At 39.5% G+C, this 23,620-nt stretch overlaps 1 protein-coding gene across 3 annotated transcripts in view; it reads right to left on the reverse strand.

Annotated features, from left to right (window-relative positions):
* The window catches only part of CEP350 (centrosomal protein 350), a 72,944-nt gene that overhangs the window by 44,616 nt on the left and 4,708 nt on the right, over positions 1 to 23,620 (reverse strand). For all 3 annotated transcript variants that reach the window (XM_050712229.1, XM_035537836.2, XM_050712230.1), the window contains exons 2-11: positions 18,151 to 18,236; positions 16,461 to 16,504; positions 15,456 to 15,570; positions 14,610 to 14,742; positions 11,747 to 12,363; positions 11,103 to 11,213; positions 7,068 to 7,181; positions 3,907 to 4,050; positions 2,073 to 2,725; positions 1,309 to 1,430 (exon numbers count right to left, since the gene is read on the reverse strand). In XM_050712229.1, coding sequence (XP_050568186.1) covers positions 1,309 to 1,430; positions 2,073 to 2,725; positions 3,907 to 4,050; positions 7,068 to 7,181; positions 11,103 to 11,213; positions 11,747 to 12,363; positions 14,610 to 14,742; positions 15,456 to 15,570; positions 16,461 to 16,504; positions 18,151 to 18,226 — 2,129 coding nt within the window. In that variant the 5' untranslated portion in view covers positions 18,227 to 18,236. The remainder of the gene's footprint in view (positions 1 to 1,308; positions 1,431 to 2,072; positions 2,726 to 3,906; positions 4,051 to 7,067; positions 7,182 to 11,102; positions 11,214 to 11,746; positions 12,364 to 14,609; positions 14,743 to 15,455; positions 15,571 to 16,460; positions 16,505 to 18,150; positions 18,237 to 23,620) is intronic.

Consider the following 23,620-nt stretch of genomic DNA (forward strand, 5'->3'; position numbering starts at 1 on the left):
ACAAGCAGAAGGTTTTCATAATCAGCAGCAACCCTTTTCCAAAAGTTTCCTGACTTCATAAAGGAGGAAACTTCTCATTTTTTCCCCTCATCTACATGGGATTTCTTAGCCCTAGTCTTCGCCCTCCAGCTGTACTCAGTCCACGTTTCACTGGAGCTGTTCACGCTGTCACTTACATGACATGATGAACACTTGGAAAGGACTGGAAATGCAAGCATGTTCGAAGTTCTGTAAAACACCTTTTTTTTTTATTCCCAGGTAGCTACCATTTGCATGATAAAAGCTCTGTAGAAAGATACACCTTTTCCAAAGCTGCTGCCTTGGAGCTTCCTTTGCTATCACTTGCATGTATTCTGAATGCTATGAATCCTGGAAAAGTCCCCTGCAAAAATCTGTTTATTATGAGCCTCACCACATACCATATGCAGCCCTTTAAGTTGCATCTCTCCCTCCCTACGAGTACCTACACTTATTTTTCCTGTACCACTAAAATACCAGCATATAGTTTAGCAGCCTATTCTATATACAATACTACACAGCATTCTTGGCTCTTCTTTGAACGTTTCATGAAAGAAAAGAAGCCTCATTGAATTTACAAAGTCAATGTGGATTTGAACAAGGGAAGGTTAAGATAATTAAGCCAGTTTATATTTATGCATAGATATTATGTAATTAAAAATGAAGACATATGCACAACTGAGCAGTTAAGGACGTGCAAGAAGTTCTATGATTTTCAATTCCTTACCTACGTGTTTGGTTAGGCACATTAACTTTCAGTAAGAAAAAAGCCTCTGACAAGACACCAACCAATTATCAACAGGAAAATGATAAGACAGGAAACAGGGTAAGGCTAGTTCCAAGCTGAAGCGGAGGTTTTTGGTACTTTAGAGTTTTTTTAAAAAAGGCAAGATTCCAAGGCAGTAGATGAAATGGAAACACTGAACAAATCAAAAAAGAAAAAACAGCAGATGTATTCATATGGTCATCTCCTCTCGCCTGCTGGCAACGGCAGAGGAAATAGTCTCCCAATTTGAAACGCACATCTCTCTGATGTCAGCAAAAGATTAGCAGCACCCACCATTCACTTTATTTATAGACTCAATAAATACTAATAGCTAAGAATTTCATATGCTTTTCTGCATCAGATTCTTCCTTACTGTGAGAAAACGTTGTAATTGACAATTTGATTGTCAAACTGACAATTACTCTCTATAGAACATGAATGTAAAAGGCTAGTATATTTTCATCTCTCTCAGAGTTGAAATCTAGAATATTTTCTTCTCTATGAAAAGGCCCGTAATGTCTCACCTCAGTAGTGGCTGCTGCGGTTCTGACAGTGACATGTCACTACTTGAAGATGCACTAGGAGGACGTTCTTGAGCCTTGTTTTCTTTGTCAGATTCCCCAGATGGCTGATAACCAGGTTTGGGCTACAAATGAATATAATGAGAAAAATGCATTTTCAGAAATCTGTAGAGTTTAGAAGCTCATCTCATTAAAATTGAAAAGGCTTGAATTTCTAAGTATAGTATCTTTCCTACCATGCAAAGATTTAAAAACACAGGACATTTATGTTTGTGTCTCAGCAAAATGGGAAAGGAGCTTTGCTCATATACTGCATTAGCTCAGCTGAACACATCAAATTGATATTAATCTTTTACCGTGTGTTAATCTTCCTTCACATTCAGCTTCTGATTAGCAAGCTTATTGAACTCACTGCTGAACAAGTTTGTCCACTGACTGAAAGCGACTTCACACAAAGCCCTTCTATTCACCGTTTGACAGGTGTTTACAATTTTCTTAAAAGCCAGCCATTACAGTTGTTGTTACTTAATGTTCTGAACTCTGCTTCTATTTATAATAGAAAGATGATTTGCATTCACCTTTCAAGAAAGGCCTTGCTGTGCTGAGAAGCAGCAAGGATATTCCGTGTTTTTAAGTAAAAGCCACACAACTTTGCGTCCTTTCTCTCAACTGATAAGCAGACCAGGACAAGCCATGACCTTCCTAGATATATGACCTCCTGTTCTTGCAAACAACTGCAACACATTAAGTTAGTGAATCAGCTATACCTGTGATTCCTGCACTGTAGGCAGCTGAGATGGCTCTTCTAAAAACGTATGTTCCAGCAATATCTTAGAGTAAGTTTCCTGTAACCGTTTGGCTGCTGAAGGCTCAGGAGGAGGCACATTCTTGACTTTAGTAAAAGCTTCCTTCTGCTTTCTGTAGAGTTCTTGGAGCCTTTTGTTCTTCTGTTCTGTTGCCTCCTTTTGTGCTTTCTTCTCTTCATTCTGCTTCTTCTTCCGCTCCTCTTGCTGCCTGATGATGTACTGACGAACCTCATCTGTATCATAGTGACGTTTCTTAGAGATCACTTGAGGCTCCTCACTAGCAGCTACCTTGTCTGGTTTCCTTTTGGTTGGACTGTGGCTCCTAACATTTTGAGCAGGCAAAACAGACTTCTGATTCTGCTTTTCCACATTTTTTTCTTGTTTTGTAGTCATGGAATCCAACTGCAAGTCATCGAGAATTCCACGGATCTCCAAGGGCAGGAAGTCTTTATTTACAGAGGTATGATCATCTTGGTTATCATCTGGAAGAGCAGATTCCAGTTTCTTCAAATTATTCTCAGACCGTACTTTACTCCTTGATCGTTCAGAACTTCTTGAAGAGGTTTTCCGTGTAACATCCAGTCTAGAATCTGAACCTGTCCTTCCAATACGGCCTGTTGAAGAGTAAGACTTGTGAAATATTTCAGGTAAAAATCAAACTTGGGAACTACATGCTATCAATGAAACAGCTGTGAAAGTGAGGATGGGGAAGGAGCGAGCTATAGTGTAGTGATAAGAACTCGTGGCAAGTAGTGCAGTCATAAAATGGAAACGGTGATAGGCACACTTAAAATTATACAACTCATTTTGTTAAAACCTATTTCTTGCACGCGAAGACTTCCCCAGTTCTAACACTACATGTAACTTTGCACAAACAGCCTTAGACTGGTATTTTCACCAGTTTAACTAAATTGGTATAATATACCCCGTTTTTCTGATGACATCGAAGCACACAACACCAAACAATTCCATTAATTTTCTTCAGTATTTTGGGAAAGATTCCCTTGCTTTATAGCAAAACACTGCTTAGTCACCTCAACTGCAATTCTCCAGCATGGTATTACCTATGTAGATCTCACTGTAAACGTGCTTTTGCTTCAAATGTTTAGCGTCATAGTCTGAATTCAGCAGCCTCTGCTTAAACTGAGCTCACCGCCTTTATCCTCTTACTAGCCTCAACACCTCAGAGGAATATGAATAGCAGTAGCTACCACCTGCTGCTTATTTGCCCTGTCTGAGATTCTGGACAAATTCTGAAAAGGTCTAGTGGAATAATGAACGAAGGACTTATGACGCCCATGGATGGCATTATACAGTATCTAGAAGAACCATCATTCCTTTAAAAGGAGGAGATGTCCAACCATAGCTTGAGTATTCTATGCAGCACATCTGGAAAATTCATCTGGTCTGTGGACCACTTCTAGCCATTCCTTTCCTCACTAGCCTCAAGAGGCAAAGAGAGTGCAAGTGGTCTGTTTTTTCTGGTTGCAACCTATATCTTATCTTTCTCAGAGCTCCTGAGTACCTTCACAGCATGTGCTGCAGGTCAATTGCATGGGCAGGGCTGACTTCCTATGGCACCGAGAAAAGTTCAGAATCCACCCAGGGAGAGGTTATGCATGGATGTGAATACAATTCTCCCCTTGGATGCCCCCAAGTTAAAAATAGAGTTATTTTAATAAGAAACCAATTACACTCCATATCAGGCATCTATATAATTCTGCAGACATGCAAAGTTATACAATAAATTAAGAACAATGAAAAAAGCACAGTGATAAAGTACAGTACAACTCACCAGACTTCGCAGCTCTCTCTCGTCCTGTTCTGTCACTAGACACAGCTCTTCTGTCCTGTTCTATTCTGGGAGCTGGACCCAGTATCTTTTTTACTAGCTTTTGTCCCTCCCGCCAGGAAGATGCACTTATTACATAGTTTCCACCTGCATAATAAATAATAAATAAAATTCAACCACAAGATGGATTTTCCAATGTATCAAAAAGCAGTATTTCTTGCAACTGTCAATCATTACTGTACCATTTAATTCTGTGTACATGGTACAGCTACAGTTAGGTGGCCATGATAACAATGTACCATGAAGACATCCAACAGCTGAATCACACAACTATCAGTGCTTCCTGCCTAAACATAACACAGCGTGAAAACCCAAAATATGCTGCAGAACATTACAGCCTTATGAAACCCAACTAAAAAAGAAAAAGGGTTATATAGGCCTAAAACTTACAAGCAAATGTTACCTGGGAGAGACATTTGTAGAGGACTGAGAAGCTGCTGTTCATCTCCACTTAAGACAGGAAAATAAAGTCAATAAAAAAAAAGACAGAGGATCTAAAATGTTCTAATAGGAACAAATACAAAAGTGGAGCGTAAAGAACAAAGCTAATATCTTTTTAATATGAAGATGAAGCACTTCCTAGAAAGAACTCGAAAGAGAGATTTCTACAGATAATTGCTGAGATAGGTGTCTTGTGAGGAGGTTAAAAAATACTGAGCAGCAGTTGTCTTACATAATGCTAATTCACTATCCTCTAGCTGACACTTCCGTACCTTGACTGAAAAAAAATGAGATATTACCCTACTAGCTGGTAGTTAATTCACAACAGGCTGCTTTGCAGATGGCATAAACCCAATCATAATGGTATTAGTATTATTTATCATACTACATATAATTCAAATAGAAAAATTGGTACTGGAGTATCTACACTTAGTATTAATGCTAAGTTCATTCATCTCATCTTTCCTACCACTAACTTCAAATATTATTAATCATGTTTTGAAATGTCTTAAAGCACTTTGGAGAAAAGCATCAAATAAAAGAGTAAAGTATTAATAAACTACTTCAGACCACTCCGAAATATTTTATTGCTAGCAAGATACCTAACTTGAATACCTTATTTGCTGTTGATCTCTAACCATTCAATTTCAGTTTTTGTCCCTACCAGGATTGCCTAAGCTCATTTGCTACAGCTTGAACACAACAGACAAACAAGAAATGATTGTTCTCCAGGACCCTACAGGAGTTTGAAGACATGGTACCAAAGCAACTTAAAGTGAAATCCAGGAGACCAGATCAATAGTGTTTTGGCAATCACAGTCCTCAATCTTTTTCCTCTCCCTTCATCCCCCACTTCTTTTTTTTTAAGCCAGAAAATCTGTTCAGTAAGGAGTCTGTAACCCACTATTCATTTACTAACAGCCCTTTTCACTTGCATTGTAAATTAGAATCTGAGTATTTTATAAATCTTTTATTAGAAATATGTCACTACAGGACTCTCTCAAAGAGATTCATCAGCCAAAGGGCTTCTCTTGCCTGACTTGTAATTCTCAATTACTTCTGTGAGCATTTAAGAAGGCAGTGTGGAGTCTCATCTTCCACTTCAAGTCAGCTGTTCGACCTAAAACAAGCTAACAGAGCAGAACATGAGCTGTGGCTATTTATAGCCTTGGCTATGTTAAGCAGTTTCTTACTGTGGCTGGAGAAGGATGGATCACCACTGATATGCCACTTAAATCTGGTTCGCATTTAATCCACTACAGAGGATAATCAATACCATTAAAACTTGTGACAATCTCTCCTCCCTCCTTTGGGACTGTCACAAATACTTACATTGGTGTAGTACATTTCCTTACGAATGAATTGATCAGCATACTGACTGCTAATTTTCTGTTTCCTATCAAAACAAAATACCTGCATGCAGCTCAATGACTTACAGTGTGCAAAAATGCATATTCACTCTCAAAACCCTTCTGCAATAGTTTATTCTGCAATAGTTTATTCCTTTTAAAGTACCCTTTTTTTAACAGGCCTTCTTCAATAAAACATTTACGGATTATGGGTCGTTGTACATAAAGAGAAATATAAAACCTTAAGAGGTGCAAGTGACAACTAACCTTGCACGTATTTAAAGAACAAAATTACTCCATAGCGTGATTGCATTCATAACTGCTTACTTTATATGGGAATTCAAACCAAATATGAAGCAGATCAAGTCTTCCTGATTCTTTTTGTTACTTACAATATCAAAAATTAGCATAACTGGAAAACTAAGAAGCACTGACAGATTCCATGTCCAGTTAATTTCATTTCCTACTATAAGACATTACTTTACCGTAACCTGCTCACATGACCTCCTCTAAAGAATTCTGTTTTACTTAATATACAGTGGTAACATACTACAACAGTGATAATTTATAAAGAACACCACACACCTTAGCTGGTAAAAGAAATAAACATTTCTTTTCACATACCACGATCTGTAAGATTTGTCAGGGAACGTACTTGTACATCGTTCACTAACTGAAACAGCCAAGAACAGGCCAAGCCAGAACTGAAGGACAGCAACAATCTGACACAGGGTATGGAAGAGCAACAGAGCACCAAGCCAGAGAAGAACCAGAAGGAATCTTGTTCTTTGCTTCCTGACTGACAAATCAGGAGAAATCATATACGAGAATAGCATCCTCGCTGAGAGGGCAACTCAGCAAGACCCACTGGCTCCATCCCTACCCCTTCTCCAAGTCCTAGCATTTTGGTACCATCTCCATTCCTCTGCTCGGCATTATTCACAGAGTTGTAGGGCAGGCAATAACAAGTTTCCACACAAAACAGAAGCAGGATCCAAGACAAAGCTACTGCTACTTTTCGTCTGCATTGGCCTGACAGACACCTCAGGATATCCCCTGAGAAAGATATGCTCACCAGCAGTTTCCATAAGGTCTAAACAGTAAGTGGAAAGGTACAAAGTTAAAATAATCCAAGAATTAAACAAGCACACACAACCAAGGGAACGCGAACATACACATCTTCAATGCATCATACAATCTACACAACATTTTTGCACATCTGCAAAGGAATTGAAAGCAAGAGGCTTGATTTCTCTTTATTTCTTGAGACAAAACTCATCTCTGAAGCACACACAACAGCCTAGAGCTAGTCACCTTGTTTGGACTCTGGACTTGCCGACCGCGTCAGTTTTTGAACTTTCCGCACTGGTCTGGTTGCTTTTCTCTCTTTGTTTCTCTCACAAGGTTTTTCTTTCATTGTTGAATCCTCTAAAAATAAACGAGAGCTGTTGAGTGATGATATCTCATGGGAAAGAACATATAATGGCAAGCTTGCCTCAACATTTAGCTTGAAGAAGTGAAGCTCAGAGAAACACAATACTCAGAGAAACACTGACTTTCCGAGATCATATACTGAGATCAACTACTCCCAGCCCAGCATTTTGGTATTCTTATAGCACGAAAATATTGAATCAAGTATTGTTTACCTATGCACTGGAACACAATGAAGCCACAGCAAAGCTGTAATAGATCTTTACAAAATTAATTTTCCATCTCAAATGCTATTTTGACAGTTAGGAACAATTCTTTGTTCTCTTCTACTATAACCATTCCATTTTAGAGCATTCACGTTCCGTAAAAACACCCAGTTCCTTCACTGCTGAAGTACCCAGGCTTCTGCCTCCACATTAACGCATGAGAGCACATCTGCTCGCTGCCTCTGAGCCGCAGTGTGAGACAGGACACCCATGTGCTCTTCCTGCAACATTTGCTGCAGAATTCACCCAATGATGCACAACTATTCTGTATCACTGAAGCCCTCATTTATGACACCATGAGGTTTTAGGCTTTAGAGATGCCAAGAACACTTATCAAAATAAAGTCATTTTACCATGTTTTTACAGTTTTACATAGAAAAAGGAAAATCGGATGTGGCTCAGTCACTACCCCACTGACTGGGTTTCCCGGCTGCCGCAAGGAGAAAGCAAAAATGAGCAGAGCTCAGGAAGGACAGGCAAGCTGTACATTCAGTCTCAGCAGTCCACAGTAGGCAAGATACTTCTCCTAATCCCAGTAAAACCAGACTGTATCTAAGAAATGCCATGGCCACTATTATTATTGTTTTGCTCCTCTATCCAACACGGATCAAGATGAAGTTTTATCAATTCGATGCCAATACCAGCTTTTATAGCCTCTAATTTCAGCTGAAACCACTCCGATGGAGACCCACAGGAAGAATCAGAGACAGAACAACAGGTGATACTAAAGGGAATTTGAGGATTCTTTCTCCCCCTCTATATCCTTTCCCTACCAATTTTCCATTTATCTTCGAGCCTGACAACAAGCACAGGGAAGAGAGAATCAATGCATCAAGTACCAGAGGCCTCAGTGACTGCACTTGCAGAAATCTATTCTGTCTCCTCACCTCTCTCAGTGCCAGACAGTTCCTTCCTGATACCAGGAAACTACAAGCTGCTTCCCACTCACTCTATTCGTATTACAGCAATTTTGTTCAGTGACGCCAATTCTGAACATCTTTAAGACGGAATTATTGGAATCCTGGGATCAATATAATATCCTTCAGCCTAACTGGTAAAGATATTCTGCGTGGTCTGTGCTAACATGTAAAAAACTCATTGCAGAAAATAACAGTGCTTCTGCAGGTATTAGAAATCTTATAGCTTATTTAAGCACTAGAGATGATGGAATAGTTTCAATCTAAGTGACTATACACACCCAAAAGTCCACTTGCTGTAACTTTATTACAGAATTAACTCATGGATAAATAATTCTAGAGGCTAAAAATACATTTACAGTACATATTATGTGCACCTCCAGGATTTGATTACTCGGAATCAGCTATTCAATATAATCTCCTCAGGTCAGAAAGGAGACATTCCACTACAGCTGTTCTACACATGGCATCACAACAGGCATATGGCTGAACATACACACAGCTTGTTCCTTTTGCCGACAGGAGTCTTTTGAAAACATGATCCGAATGCCTACCTTTTTAACTGGATCTCTTAACTGGACATAACAAAACTTCAAAAATTCAGATTTCTATAAAGAGCTCACGAACCATTCATATTATGCTTGCCAAAACTAAGAAAAAAGCTAGCATAGATTAAAAATTTAAGAAATTTGGCATTACACACATGAGCTAATGCTGGACAGAGTATTTGCAGAATTATTTTATTGAAAAGGAGTGGCTGTCCCTTCTGAACTTTTTTCTGAATGATTCCAGGAAAAAATTGTTGGTACCTCAGTATCAGAATCTTTGTTTCAGCAAAACCGAGAAAAAAAATCTCAAGTTGTACAAGCAAAACAAAACTGAAGTCTAATCATTTCCATATGAGCCACTACACTATCAGCATACAAAAAGACACCTACAGCTTTACAATAGCATTGCATTTTCCTCTAATTTTAAATATGTTTTGATCAATGTGAAAAGTTATTTTTTAATATGTAATAAGCAAACTCTTAGCTTCAAAACTAGAGGTTCTCAGGGGATGTTATTTGCCGTTCCCTCCCTTTTTATTCATCTGATCTCTACCCCTTCCCCCCAGCTTAGTCAGTCAAAAGCAATTCAACCTTACAGCTCTTCACTGTAACCAGTCCAGCAAATCAAAAAGCCACTTGGGTATCCTACTATAGATTACCTAGAGAAAAGAGCTGTCAGTGGTACTACAGTTTTCCAAAGTGAAAAATGAATAAAGATTGGGTCTTAGAGCAGTAAATCTGAAAACATAAAGCATGTGTTACATCTCTGGTCTTTTAGCAGCTTAACTTTAAAGGAAATTGCAGCAATTTTTATAATCTTTGCTCAGTTTTAAGCATCAAAATCCTGTGCTGCTAAATAAGCTCATTACCTAAAAAAAAAAAAATAAAATCCTTCTTCCTGTGTATCCAATCTCCAACAACAGTATTTAATGCTTTGCAAAAGGTCATCAAGTAAAGAGGAATGAGTAACAATTTTCTAAGCTTTTAGTATTCAACACTCCTTCCCACACTTTCACATGGAATAAACTCCAGTGGTAATGGTCTGTTAATTTACCACTGCAAAACTACGCAGTCCCTCCTCCCGTATTTCAATCAAGCCTTACCAAAGATGACGAAGTTGTAGAGGGAATAAAATCTGGGTTATTTAAAAGGTTTCTTATGTCTCTATCTGCTCTACCTGTATTCACCCTTCTTAGGGGAGCTGTAGTTAAATAACACCACAGTAGTTATGCTAATAGCCTCTGCAGAACAGAAATCTTACTTTCTTCTTGGGTCCATTCAGAGGACCCAAACACTTTGAAAGAAAGCTGGACACAGCTGAACGTTCTGTTTTCTGGAATCCATGGAGAGCCTCTAAAAAAAAAAGTCTTTGTGTACAAAACTCTGGGACGCAAATTTCTCCAAGAACTTCAAGATTTGGATTATTCTCATACAAAAGCACTTAAATTCTGCAAGGCCAGAGATATCAAATCCACCTAGTGCCATATAATCTCATCCCCAGATATAGCTGAAGACATAACCCTTTAATGCAGGCTACCTACTGCACTTTAAACAAGCAGATCCCAGACACTTTCCACAGCAGATGTCCTCCCTCTCCCTTTACCTACCTCTGCACTCCAACTAAACCACTGCTGTACTAACAATTCCCCCAGTAGCTTCAGGACTGACAATTTAACACCACACTGAAGGAAGCAGGATTCAGGCTTCAACATACTGTATACAGTCCACATATCACTCTAATGGTGTTAAAAATGGCAAAAAATGTCAGAGTTCTTCCCATGAGACAATCCAAAGGTCTCACCAAAATCAGAAGTGTTTTGGTTTTGTCCTTTTCAACAGGAAACTGAATTCATTCATGCAAACACGTATAAAGTCACGAAATTAAACAAAAATTGTTTTATTAAAGACTTCTTAAAATTCCTGTTTCAGAGATGGCTATCACTTGATTCTTTTCAGTATTGATTTTCTATTAAAATATTTTAATTAGAAAAAGATGGAGAAGGATTTTTCTTGTTATCATTCAACAAGTTACCCCTCCTATGAAGAGAAGTACAATGTATTTAACACTCATTGTTTCTTTTTCTTGTTTTTGTTTTTGTTTCCATGACTTTGTAGACTTGTGCCAAATAAATGTCTCTGCCTCTTAGAGAAGGCTGTGTAGCTTAATAAATGCAGTTTGCATATCACCTGTTAACTGGAGTGCTATATCTCTATACAGCTCCCGACTAATGTGAAATTCTTCCTCATGCCAGATCTTCCCATCTGGAGTGCGAATCTTTGTTTCAGCAGGATTGAAACCTGAAAGTAAACAATTTAAGAGTTTAAAATAACTGTTTAAGATGTAAATAAATATTTTGGGGGATGAAGAGAGTGAGAAATTCCCATGTAAGAAAATAACTACTTGAATTTCTAATAATAAATTAAAAGAAAGCAATATACCTGTCTGCTGCCTACTCATAGTTCAAAAACAGCAGACTGGAAGAAGAAAAGACTTACTAAAAATGCTACAGGTTTCCTCAGTCTATAAAGTGTTACTAACACCTTGGAATGTAAAAAATGTATCAAAATAAATCCAAATAGTAATACAGCAAGGTTACTTTTTATAGTAATTTGTAAGACGACAGGAAGAATTTTGAAGGATTTCACACTTCCGTAGAGTGACAAGAACTTCTTTGCTTTCCTGACCGTATTTGTGAGCATACCATTCTATCCACTCCTGTACGGCCCAAACACAGCAGTGGTTCATTTCCATGCTCTGACATGTTGCTGTACTACTTGATCTTCGCTCCTTCACCATGAATAACTAACAGGGGGATTCTGTGCCTCCATACCTTTGTATGCTGGAGCAGCAGGTGCAGCTGCCACTTTCCTCACTTTGGGAGTAACAGCATTCTCCACATTTGTGATCACTACGGGTTGCTCAGCATATCCTGAGTGTTGTCCTCTGCCACCCAGCTCTTCAGAATGCTCCCACTGCTTTCGAATCCGCTCCTTCAGCTTCTCCAACTTAGCATCATGCTGCCGCCGTTTCAAGATTTCCAGCCTATGAGCACTAGAAGTACTCATGGTAGAAGGGGAAGACGCTTTCAGTTCACTGTCCTGGGACGTGTTACTCAGAGGAGTTTTAGTGCTACACTCATCTCCTCTGGAGCCACTAGTTTTTTCCTCTTCCAATCTTGGAGGTGTGGCAGCTTTAAGAAATGCCCCATTTTGCAAAGCATCAATTGCTGGTCGGTCATTCAAATACCTAACGACAGTCTCATCTGCAGCAGAAGATGACGGGCTTTCAAAATCTCTGCTGTGTAGATCTCGTTCATCTCTGTCATGTATCATACGGCCCGTTACTTCAGTCTTCCCTTCTGCTTCGCTGAAGTCCAAACTAGACAGAAGTTGCTTGGCCTCCAATTGGCTGGAACCGTGATACGACAGAGAAATGTATGGATCCCTGCTGTAATAAAAAGGAAGAAAAACTTCACCATCAGAAGCACAACTGTAGGACCTTCCAAGCCACCTATAAGCATGCTCATCAACTGAATGAATGACTTGTCTCCACTTTAAAGGCAAGTTGTTTTAAAGTTTGAGCACGATATATTTAATAAAGCAAGTCTGACAAAACCAAAAGAAGTTTCTGTTCAAAATTTAAAGTACTTTCTGCACTCTCTGAACAGGACTATATATATAAAATTGAAAATCTGAATTAGGGCACAAAGAAAAAAAAAAATCAGGAAGCAGTGACATCACCCTTTAATTAAACAAAAAAAAAAGCTTTAAATAAAAGCCAAGTGCACAACTTAAATGACAAGCCTCATTAACATATGTTCTCTAAAACAGAGCAGTGCACCCATGCACAGTTCCTTGAAAGCATGCTCGTTAGTTGAGAAAACAAATAAATTGCACAAAGACCCCTGCCCCGTATTTGAGCATTAAAAAGGCTAGCCACTCACAACACCTTCAGAGTAAACTGTCTGTATTGCAACAAATGTAAATGTTACTGAGAACAGAGAAGTTCAGCAAGCTAAGTATCTCTTGGCATTTTTTGCAGTAAAAAACAAACTGTTTAATAGACTGGAGACGCATATGCTGTTAGGACAAAAACGTATTTAATATTTTTACTGATGTGGGGCTCAAGAGGTGAGTATCCAGCATCTAAGCTAGCTGGCTTCCTCCTTCAGCAGCTATGTTTACAGAACTCGTTTAAGCAACTCCTTAATACTGCACTCGTGAAATTGTCTCTCTCCCCCTCGCTGCACATTTTTGTCACATAGTGCAGTAAGCATTATCAATCAACATAACTATAAAATTTGAGTGGTTTAATTGCACAGAATTTCACCGGCAAAAATAAATATTATATACAGATTTTTCTAACCATTGTTTTTGTTTTCCTATGCACGACCTAAGCATCTACCACAGGCCGTAGTCAGATGAGAAGTAACGTGTTAATGTAGCAGCTCTGATGCTAATCCCCAAATTAATCCCCCCCCAATGCCACACAGTCTTCATACTATAAGAAAATTATTCTTTTCAATTTAGTATAATGGCATGAGTCTACCTGCTTTCATTTTCCTGTTTTCCCTGATGTCTGTTAATTTCATTAAGTGTTTTTAAAACAAGTAACTCATGTGTATGAGTTATTCCAGTCAGGGTACGCACCAGATTTGTTCAATTAACAAAACTGTCCCAAGATTACACAACTGATCCAAATCAGCCTCCCATGAAAGGAAAGAAGAACAACTCACACGAGAAGTGAAACAGGAGACCAAAACTTAGGAGGAAGGTTAACAATTATTGATAGAGATGTAGAGGAATTTAAAAAAGAAAAAACACCACTACTGTTCCAATTCTATTCAGTCAGCAGCAATTCGACTTCACTGAGAGAAGACTTAGCACAAAAAATGCTAAGTATGTGTTCAAATCCATCCAAAAGGTATTACCAACCCAATCAAGCTATTCATCAGGAATAAGGCCTGTGCTAATAAAACCCAAGGAGTTGAAGAAGGCGCAGTAAAAGTCTTCTAAACTCTGATGTAATAGCAAGTTATAACCAGTTTGTTTCTGCTGCAGGTTCTCTTTCTTTCTGAAAGTTTTTGAAGCATCCTATAGTAGCTTACAGAAGCAGTACAGTACTTAACACGTAGGGAAAAACAGGCTTGCTGTATTTTCTTTCTTTCCTCACACCCCACCATGTTCTATGGCCTGCAATATCCTCAGCCGCTTTTCTCCTTGATCCAGCTGTTCTTATTCCTTCAGTGACTAGTTTTTGGGTGATGCACATAGACACACACCAAACTAAATGCACCTTTTGTACTACGTTCTTGTTCCACACTGTCCTATGGTAATACATTTGGAAACAAGTGCTAAAGAACTGATGAAATAAAGCTGGAAAAGCATGAGGAAATAATCTTTTTGGTCCTTCTTATAAACCTTATAACTTAACTTAAGAAATGTATCAGGCCACTGTTAGCTTGATGAGATGGCCCCAATTCAACACATTTGACTTTAAACTCATTCTCTGAACAAAAAGTAAATTTGTAATATTTCTAAAAAATGAATAAACTTTTGTTCAACGCAACATGCTGCTCATGTGGGTGGGCGAGGGGAGTAAGCACATCAATTTCTGAGTTACATTCAGAAACATCAGAATTAAGTTAATTCTGATCTGAGCGTATTTTAACAGTCAGTTGTCCCAGCACTAACCTGTATGAAGCCAACGGTTCACGAAATTCCACACGGTTGCTTTTCTTCACATTGCTTTCAAGGGTTGTCGCTCGAAGAGGGCTGCGTGAGGACTTCTCCTTGCTTGATTTAGTTTGGCTGGAGGACCGGGAAGCTGGAGCAGAAACCAAAAAATCATCTATATATGCCGATCTCCTCTCCACAAGGAGAAAACTTTCAGGGATGAACAATTAAGCAAAAAGTTTTGGGGGGTGAGCAAGCAGCAGAATAGCATCTGAAGTACTCCCTTTCTCTTTCAACAATTTGATCACAGGAACTAGAAACAAGCTAGCACATGCTTGAAGCAATGATATTTAAAGAGAGAAAATAATTCTTAAACATTAATTAGAAGTAATTAAACCTATGGATGCTGGTGGTGCTGCCACTAGAGGTCGGTCTGCCACACGCACTGTAGAAAAACCAGCATGTTCTAAAAAGTTGATGTTAAAACAAAATAAAGTATCAGATCAGCAGTCATACAGGGTATAAGAGTTGACAAAGACTAAAAATATAAACAGCTTCTCCAGTGTAAACATAGGCATATACAACTGTTATCCAAAGACCCTCATGAAGCATCTGGATGCGACAAGCACTCACAGCAACGGGCGAGTCCTGCCACTCCCTACAGCCAGATGACTATGTTAGCACACCTTCTTTCCCAAGCTAAGAAAACATTAGTTTCTCCTGGGCAATTAGTCTTTCATCAGTAAGGATTATAATCAGGAGACAACTTGGGTGCATGAAGGAAGGGGGGAAAAAAAAAACAAGTCTTCCCAGAATGCAGTGGCTTTACCCTGCCTTGCATGCTATATCCTAAATAATACATACCCTTTCTGCTTATTTTCCTGCTTGCGCTAGCAGAGGGCTTCTTGGCATCCATGACAGAATCAAACACAGCTGTGCTGGTGGGAGCTATTTCCAACTTGTTCTCTATATGACGTAGCTAGAATTTGAAGATAATACATGTAAGAATAGTTTTCAATTTTTAAACCACAAGTATTTTCTCCTAATGTGACACTTTTTTCCTCATTTTTCATGAAGAATAAAACTTCAGGCAAAAGCAACTTTCACAATGCTCATGCTGCAAAACTGGCCTTATGACCAGAAACTGTAAGATTAATAAGATTTATTTAAAAAGATTAAATTAGGTTTTGCTGCATAGTTTTGTTTCCATAAGTAGGCTGTTGTGAAGAAAATAATAACAACATGCCATTCAGAGTCTTAACATAGCGTCAATGAAGTATTAATTCCACTTGGAATATGTTCTATAATGCTCTTTTCAAAAAGAGAGCATGATACAGGATTTCACAAGTAAAACCCCACACTGATGCTCAGCTATTTAAAGCGACGAGGCTCTGGAAAAGAGCTGAATTCCCCCCAAACTTAAGCTGTTTGGCTTTACTGAAGTCAGTTTCTTAAAAAATACAGTGCAATTTCTCAAGCACCTAAGTTCCCACTGAAAGACAGCAATTCTAATGCTCAAAGTAAGTTGAAAAATTATGAAACACACTGGTAGAGCCCCAGTTTTTTTCAAAATTAAAAAATAAAATAAAATAGAACTCCGCATTTTCTTAGATAGAAAGTAAAGTAATACTACACTTGAGACTTAGCAGGTAGCACTATACTCAAGACTAAGCTTGTTGTGACAAAAATTTCTTCTATTGCATGTGGAAAACATTTTCCAAAATAGAGGACCATTCAACATGCATGTACTCCAACCACGTGCTCAATTTTCAACTCGTCTAACAGCAAATCACTGAGTAAAATAACATTTAGTTAAAGCTATTGCAAAAGCTGATTTGAAAAGAGGTAAGAAAAAGAGTAAGTACTTACAGCAGCCTTAGTCTGAGAAAAAGTAGCCCATGCTGCAGTTGGATCTTGGAGAGCAGAAACAAATAAATACATTTCTTATTAGTAAATGGAAAATAACGAAAGAAAACATCGCTTCAAAACAATTTTCCTTGGCTCACTAATCAAGTTCTTTAAATGACTCAATTCCAGCCTGTCAATATCCTCGGTGAGAGGCTGTTATCAGCCAAGATTCATCTTAACAGAGCAATAAAATATTTAATGTCAAATGTAATGAGTTCAGAAGGTTAGGTTGAATGCATTATTGCACTTGGAACCAAAACTACCATTCATTATAGAAGATGTTTAAAAGATAACGTAAAGACAGTTATCTACCCCAACACAAATATCTTACATTTTCCTATCACACTATAGGTTAACTACTTTTTTGTTGTTTTGGTTTTTGTTGTTGTTTCTCTCCCCTCCTTTCTTCTCCAGTAAACTGAGCACGAATACATGGTCACTGAAAGACTACTCAAAAAACTTTGAACACGTGAATTTTGAATAAGAACCCTTTTGAACTCTACACCCTACAAACAAAAGAGAAGTAATGCTTGTGAAGAGCAAACAGGAGGCACTAATCAACTCTCAACCTTCACAGATAGCATGAACTCTACGCACAACCAAGGTCAGTAGGATACAGTAGTACTTTCCTCTAAAACTATTTACGTCTTCAGTTCCTTTCTTTCAAGAAAAAAAATCTAATGGTTTACAAACACAATGTGCAAAACCTTAATGTGGATAGGAGCCATGGAGGATAGTAGTATTAGAAAGTTAAAAAATAAAAATAAGAGTCTCCTTACAGTAAAAAAACCAAAACTGCCAGTTTCATTTCAGGTAAGATTCAACAACACCAAGGAATAGGAGGGATAGGGAAATAGCACAGAAAAGACTTTGCTTTATCCTTGAAAGACAGGACTTCGTGTCTACAGAACACCTCAGTCTCACAATGTATGTAATTTGAAAAGAAACTGAAGCTATCTCAAGAGACAATCAACAATAATGTCCTCTTACAGATAAAATATTCATCTGTTTCTACTTTTAAAATAATTTCTGGCATTCAGTTTTGTCATAGTGGCGATCATATGCTTGATCTTGAACCACAGACTTAACATGTGACTCAGCTGCTCTCCCAGACAAGAACCTTCTTCCTCTTACGGATGGCAGTATACTCACCCCCTCCCTAAATTACAGGCTAATCAGGACGGTAAAAAGCTAACTGGATTCCTCCAACTCAGGGCGACGTGAGCACCGCCAGCCATCTTAGTGGTGATGTACTGCTGCTTTTCAACAGCCTTTAGCTCTTTACCACTTTGGAACTGAGCAAGAGAATGAGGAGTAGCTGCCTCTCAGGCACTTCTTTCAAGATACTACAGTTCCCAATTTCTGTTCCTGCACTGCTCCCCCTCTACAACAGCGCAAAAAAAAAAATCTGTCTCTGTGCTATCTTGGCAACTGTACCACAGGCTGGCAATTCTTACTCCAGATCAGCAAATACTCTGCAGATCAGAGTACAAAACTGCTACCTCTGCAGAAAGGAAGCTGTGTAACACATGGCCTTGGCTTCCACATTGAGGCAGAAGAATGCCGTCTATAAAAACTCCACAACATTTCAAAGCAGTCATGATAAAACATCTTTTAGAATAAAGCAATGAAGTAAAATAAAAATCCGTACCTCTGGTAGAATCCTTGGCTTGGTTATGCCTTGGACTTTGTAGAGGCACCTCATTTGACTTGTTGGTCCACATCATGTCAATTTCTCTAAAAAAAAAAAAAAAAAAAATATTCACATAAAAATCAAAGGTCATATGCTAAAGATCATATGATCTTGATCACTAGGATGGATATTCACCTTATAGATTTCAAACCCGCATCATGAACAAAATCAGAAATTCAGTAGCAAACTACAAATCTGTTTACAGCCTGCAGTTGTTCAGAAACCACATAATTCTCTAGATAAAGAGGGTTTTGCTTTTGTTTTCTTTACTTGTTGCAAATAAGAGTGAACTTGATAAAAAAGAAACTCAGAAGTCATCCAATTCAGACCACAGCAGTAAGTATTCCCGCAAAGCCAACAGAAGATGACAACGCTGAAATACTGAACTTGAAGGGGAAACAGAGGCAATACAGCTTGAACCTATAAAGGTTTGAGGAGAATACTCAGTTCTGCCAATGCCAGACGAGTGTGTCACTTGTCCCTGTTGAAGACAGAACAGAACCCCACAGCAGGACACTACAACCAGCAAAAAATAAAAAGGCAGGTAATTTATGGAAATAGTTATTTCTTATTGTTTTCACTGCAAAAGATGGCAGATTCTGCTTTTAGGACAGGTGCTGCAGAGCTCGTTCATGCAGGCCCACAGCTTGGAGTCTCACGTCACTCATGCTGCAAAGCATGCTACTGCCTGGCCCTGGAAATCATCTCAGCTATCTTCTCCATCACTGGAACAAAGAAGTGTTGTGCTAGAGAAGTAGAAAGCGAACATTAATAAAAGTGCAGGAATTTTCCATAAAGAACCAAGTTTGAGAGCTGCTGCACATGTCATATCATACCATTATCAGGTTTCTGGCCCAAACAGAAATGTGACAAAACCGTCACGTTACCGATAGGTAAATTTAGCATAAGAGAACTTCTGGACAAGAAACCATTTCTTAAGGGATTTGATAATCACTCCTCAAGTAATGACTTGGGATTTATTCTTATCCTTTGAATTGCCAATATATTTAAGAGAACTTATCCAGGACTAGAATTGTTCTCATTATTATAAACACACAACCCTATGTAGCCTATTTTATTATGCCCTGTGAATGCAGTACTGTAATATACCCTATGTATTCCTAAACTCTTCAAGGAGAGTGCTGGATTTATAAAAATGTGTGGAATTATTCATTGTATCTTTCAGCCCGACACTCGAGCAAAGGCTGCCAGCCTTTTACCTGCGCTAAGCAGAGCACAAGTCGGGCTGAAGCAGCAAACCCGCCTTGTGAACACCTCAGTGCTACTGATCACTCCCCGCCCTGTGCTGATGCTCAGCAGTACTGCTGCAGTGCCTCAGTTCCGAACATTGCGCTGCTCTACAAAAGGCTCCTCAGCTTCTTACTGTAAAAGCCAGGGAGCGATCACATAGCACCCTGCTGTATTTTCCTAACAAACACCTGCAGTGCCAGCCCCAGGTCTACGGTCGGCCTCTCACTGGTTTCAGCGCAGCCTGCTGAGCTCCACCAAGCTGTTTTGCTTAACTCAGGTTGCTGCTGTTTGGGGGGGAGACGAAAGAAAAAAAGAAACGCAACATCGAACTGAGAACTCCGGAGCTGTCTACAGTTTCAGGAAGCCAACGCTGCAGTAGTTTTCATACGCAACGTAATTCATAGCTGTAAAGGTTTGGTCTTTAGATGTCCCTCTCTCCTCCTTTGCAGGGGAGAATTTATTAACTTTTCAAGATCTACCTACAAGCGATGTTGATTCTCACCATCTGAATTGCTAAAGATTAATAAAACAACTTCTTTCCAAGCAAGTACTCGTGTAAGTCAATGCCCTGCCCCTGCCAGAAGTTAAACGAGCCAGCAGGCTCTTCAGTGCTACCAAGAGTACAGCCAAGGGGCCTGGGAGAAAAAAAGAAAATCAAGATACAGTTGGCAATCTATTTATAGGATTTATTTACAAGTTAAACATTGAAATGCTCTGAAATTAATATTAACCATAGAATAATACTGGGAAGTTTAAACTATTTTTGAAAATACATAGTACATCAACACCAAAAACGTCCCATGAACAACTTTAAGAACAAACACATTGTAAAAATTGCATTCTGAAATGACTGCTTCAAAAAAATATTTTTTTTTCTAAACTGAACGATCCATCATCATTTAACACATAACTTAAAAGAAGGAGGTTGGGGGTTGGACAAAAAGCAGCTCAACAACTGAAATTCCAAAGAACTTGTGGAAGCCAAAGGTTATCTGCAGGCTGGATAAGGCCATGAGGATCTTAAAGGTTTGTGACGAAAGGTAGGAGACCGCAGATTCAGCAAACCTGATCTCCTGGTTATCTGACTGCTCCCTGGTAGATGCTGCCTGCCTGCCCAGGTTCACTGCACGCTGCTTTGCCCAGCCTGGTTGAGCGAACGGCGAAGGTGCAAACCCCACCGTGCTCTGACATTTCAAGCCCACGCCACGGGCCCCTCTCCTCTTTACTCATTTGTCCACGGCAGAAAATCCTACACGTAAGGAGGTGCAGCAGCACTGCTGCAGATGAGCACATTAAGTGGGAACCAGCAAGAAAAGGCTATAATCTGAACTTCTGCAAGAAAAAAATAAAATAAAAATCACCACTCTCTTCCACAAAGGCAGTTCCTACGGGAAGCCAAACTGAAGACTGATGGACCAGAAAGAGCAAGAGATGGCACCAGGAAGGAGGAAACAGAAACGAAGAGAAGCACACCGCCAAATAAAAAAAAAAAAAAAAAGAAAAACGAGCATTGTATTTACTACACATACCAAGGATGGCATTGAGCAGCGGGTAACAAAATAACACGTCAATATAGTAAGAGAGCAGCATTTGTGAAAAGAAAGGGCAATGCAAGAATAGAATATACTTGGCAAAGGTTCTCAAAAAATGTCAAGAGATAAAAACCAGGACTAGGAAAAGAGACAGGAAAGCATCCATAAAAAACAAAATGAGAAAGAGAATGGAGAAAAAGACAGGTATGACAGAGAAATGGAACAAGCTTGTGAAGAACCAGCAGAAAGCAGCAAAAAGGAAGAAAAGGAACCAGTACAGTGGTCTCATTGTGCAGTTTTTCAAGTATCCTCAGTAATTTATTTTTTTTTCTTGGTAGCACAACCTCAAGCAAAAGAGGAAATTCAGAAGTCATGACACCGAAATAAGGAAACAGGAGAGGAAACTGAATCATACGGATTCAGAGAAGGCAGAGACTGTGACCAGGAGGCTGCTCACGGTTTTTGTTAACATTTAGTGGTTATGCGAAACGCCAAAAAAAAGCACCGTGTGCAGAGGGAACACTGCTCCTCAGGACTCTGTTTCTCATTACAACACAAGGGATGCCAAATGAAAACGAATCACACAAAAGAAAAAGATGAAGCTTTGCTAAGGGTAGGGAAGGAAACAAATGATTAATATTGACTTCTGAGGGATGTTCTTAAATGTTTAAGCCTGTTAAAAGGGGTTTTGTTACAGCCTGGGAATACATGAGGCTAGCACTTGATGCAGGTTAAGCCACTGCAAAGCTGCGGTGCCAACAGAAGAGCCATCTGCCTTTCCTCATCCCTTGCCCTTTCTTACCTTGTTCAGGCAGAAAGCCGATGGGATTCTGTGGTAAAGTGAAGTGGACTGCGAATATGGCAAGGACTGGAAGTAGCTTTTTGGTTCTTTTTTGCTGTTTTAGCCGTGTTGCACCACAAGCTCCATCCTCAGGCAAGCAGAAGGAAAGGAAAGGAAAGGAAGCCTTGGGGAACATGATCGATCCCCCAGTCCCGTACTGGTGTGTGACGCACAGCATAACCTGCACCCGTCACCCGAGGGCAAAGGCTCGAAGTTGCTATTGCCTTTCCCTCGAGGAGTGGGAGCGGGGCTGGTGGCACTGCCACCACCTCCTCCTTGCTGTGGAGACACCACTGGAGCTCAAGCACATGTGGGGAGGCCGCGCAGCCAGCTCCAGCGTGTCCCACCGCACCCGAGCCTCGCACAGCGCCCGCAACACGGCCACAGGGAAAACGCACGCAGACACGAAGGCCTTAGGGACATTCTTCCTGTTGGCAAAGTATTTTAAGTTTTCCGTTACAAATAATGGAAAGCTGCCTTCGGAATCCCAAAGCCCGCCTGGAAGCCCAGCCAGCTGTGGATTGCTGGTAGTAATGGACGGGCACAGGTGGACACGCACGGTCAGACCCCACTCACACTGCTTTGCTGAGCCAGCCTGCTGAAAGGGAAGGAATTGCTATTTAAAGATGCCTGAAACACTTTCCACGTCTCCTTAAATTCCGCAGAAAACAGTTTCTAGTGGCATGCTGGAGTCTGCAATACAAATACCTTTACCTACTCATTTTTCTGGAATCTGAGCTTTTACCATATTGCATTACCCCAAATAAACAGGAGCTCAAAATAGCCATAATACATTGTTCTAAGACTTGGTTATTCTTGTATCAAATTAACATTAAAAAAAAAAGCCTCAATATCTGTTGAGAAAACTCTCTCTCTCAAGGCAATTTGATGCTAGTGATTTACTGACCTTCCTTGGGACTGGGGACAAGTTCCAGTGCAACAATCTACAAATAAAATTTATGTAACAAATAATAACGACGAACTACAGCCTGCTCTGCACAACCAGTTGGGTCCTCCCCCTGCCTTCTCTCAGTGCTCATTTATGTAATACGCCTTTAAATGAAATGTATTTCAGGGACTGTGGCTCTAGAAGGACGCTAATAATTCAATGCCCAAGTCCAACCCCAACTGGTCCATGCTTCACAAACGTAAACTTCATCTCAGCACTTCCCCACCATACCACCTCTGAGCCTGCAACTTCTGCTTCGCTCCTCCCAAATGACTTCAGTCCAAAAGTTGGGGATTTTTCTTCTCGGGATTTTTCAGTTGTGCTGTAGTACACAATCAATGTGTTCAAACCATCCAGGGTGGCTGTTCAGGTGGTTCTGCCTGGTATTTAATCTGCCCTGCTGCTGCTATTACTCAACTCAGGAATATTTTACTGGTCCAGACTGCACTGCACCCCGTGAGTGAGGGCACGTATAAAGATAACAATTACTTGAAGTCGATGCAAGACAACGCTGACAATAACCAGCACTGCCCAAGGAGCTTGCACATCTTAGCTGCTGAAGTAAACATAAAAAGTAAAGTTTTATAAAACATTCCATATTTGTCTTGCAGTGCAAACAGTAAATATACCGAAAGATCTCTCACATTCTGCTTCTTACGGCTTTGGAAAGTACTGATTAAAAACAACACCCCAGAAGATTTTCAAAGTTATGTATAGATGACATTTGATCTGTCTTAAACTAGAAAAACATTTAAACATTTAAAAAGCTTTTAGGGATATTAAAGCAGTTGTAAAAAAGAGCGCAGTCAAGATGTAACACACATTTGCAGATAGAAAAGCAGCAAAAAACGTCAA

Source organism: Cygnus atratus, chromosome 8, assembly GCF_013377495.2.
Source record: "Cygnus atratus isolate AKBS03 ecotype Queensland, Australia chromosome 8, CAtr_DNAZoo_HiC_assembly, whole genome shotgun sequence".
NCBI classification, from domain to species: domain Eukaryota; kingdom Metazoa; phylum Chordata; class Aves; order Anseriformes; family Anatidae; genus Cygnus; species Cygnus atratus.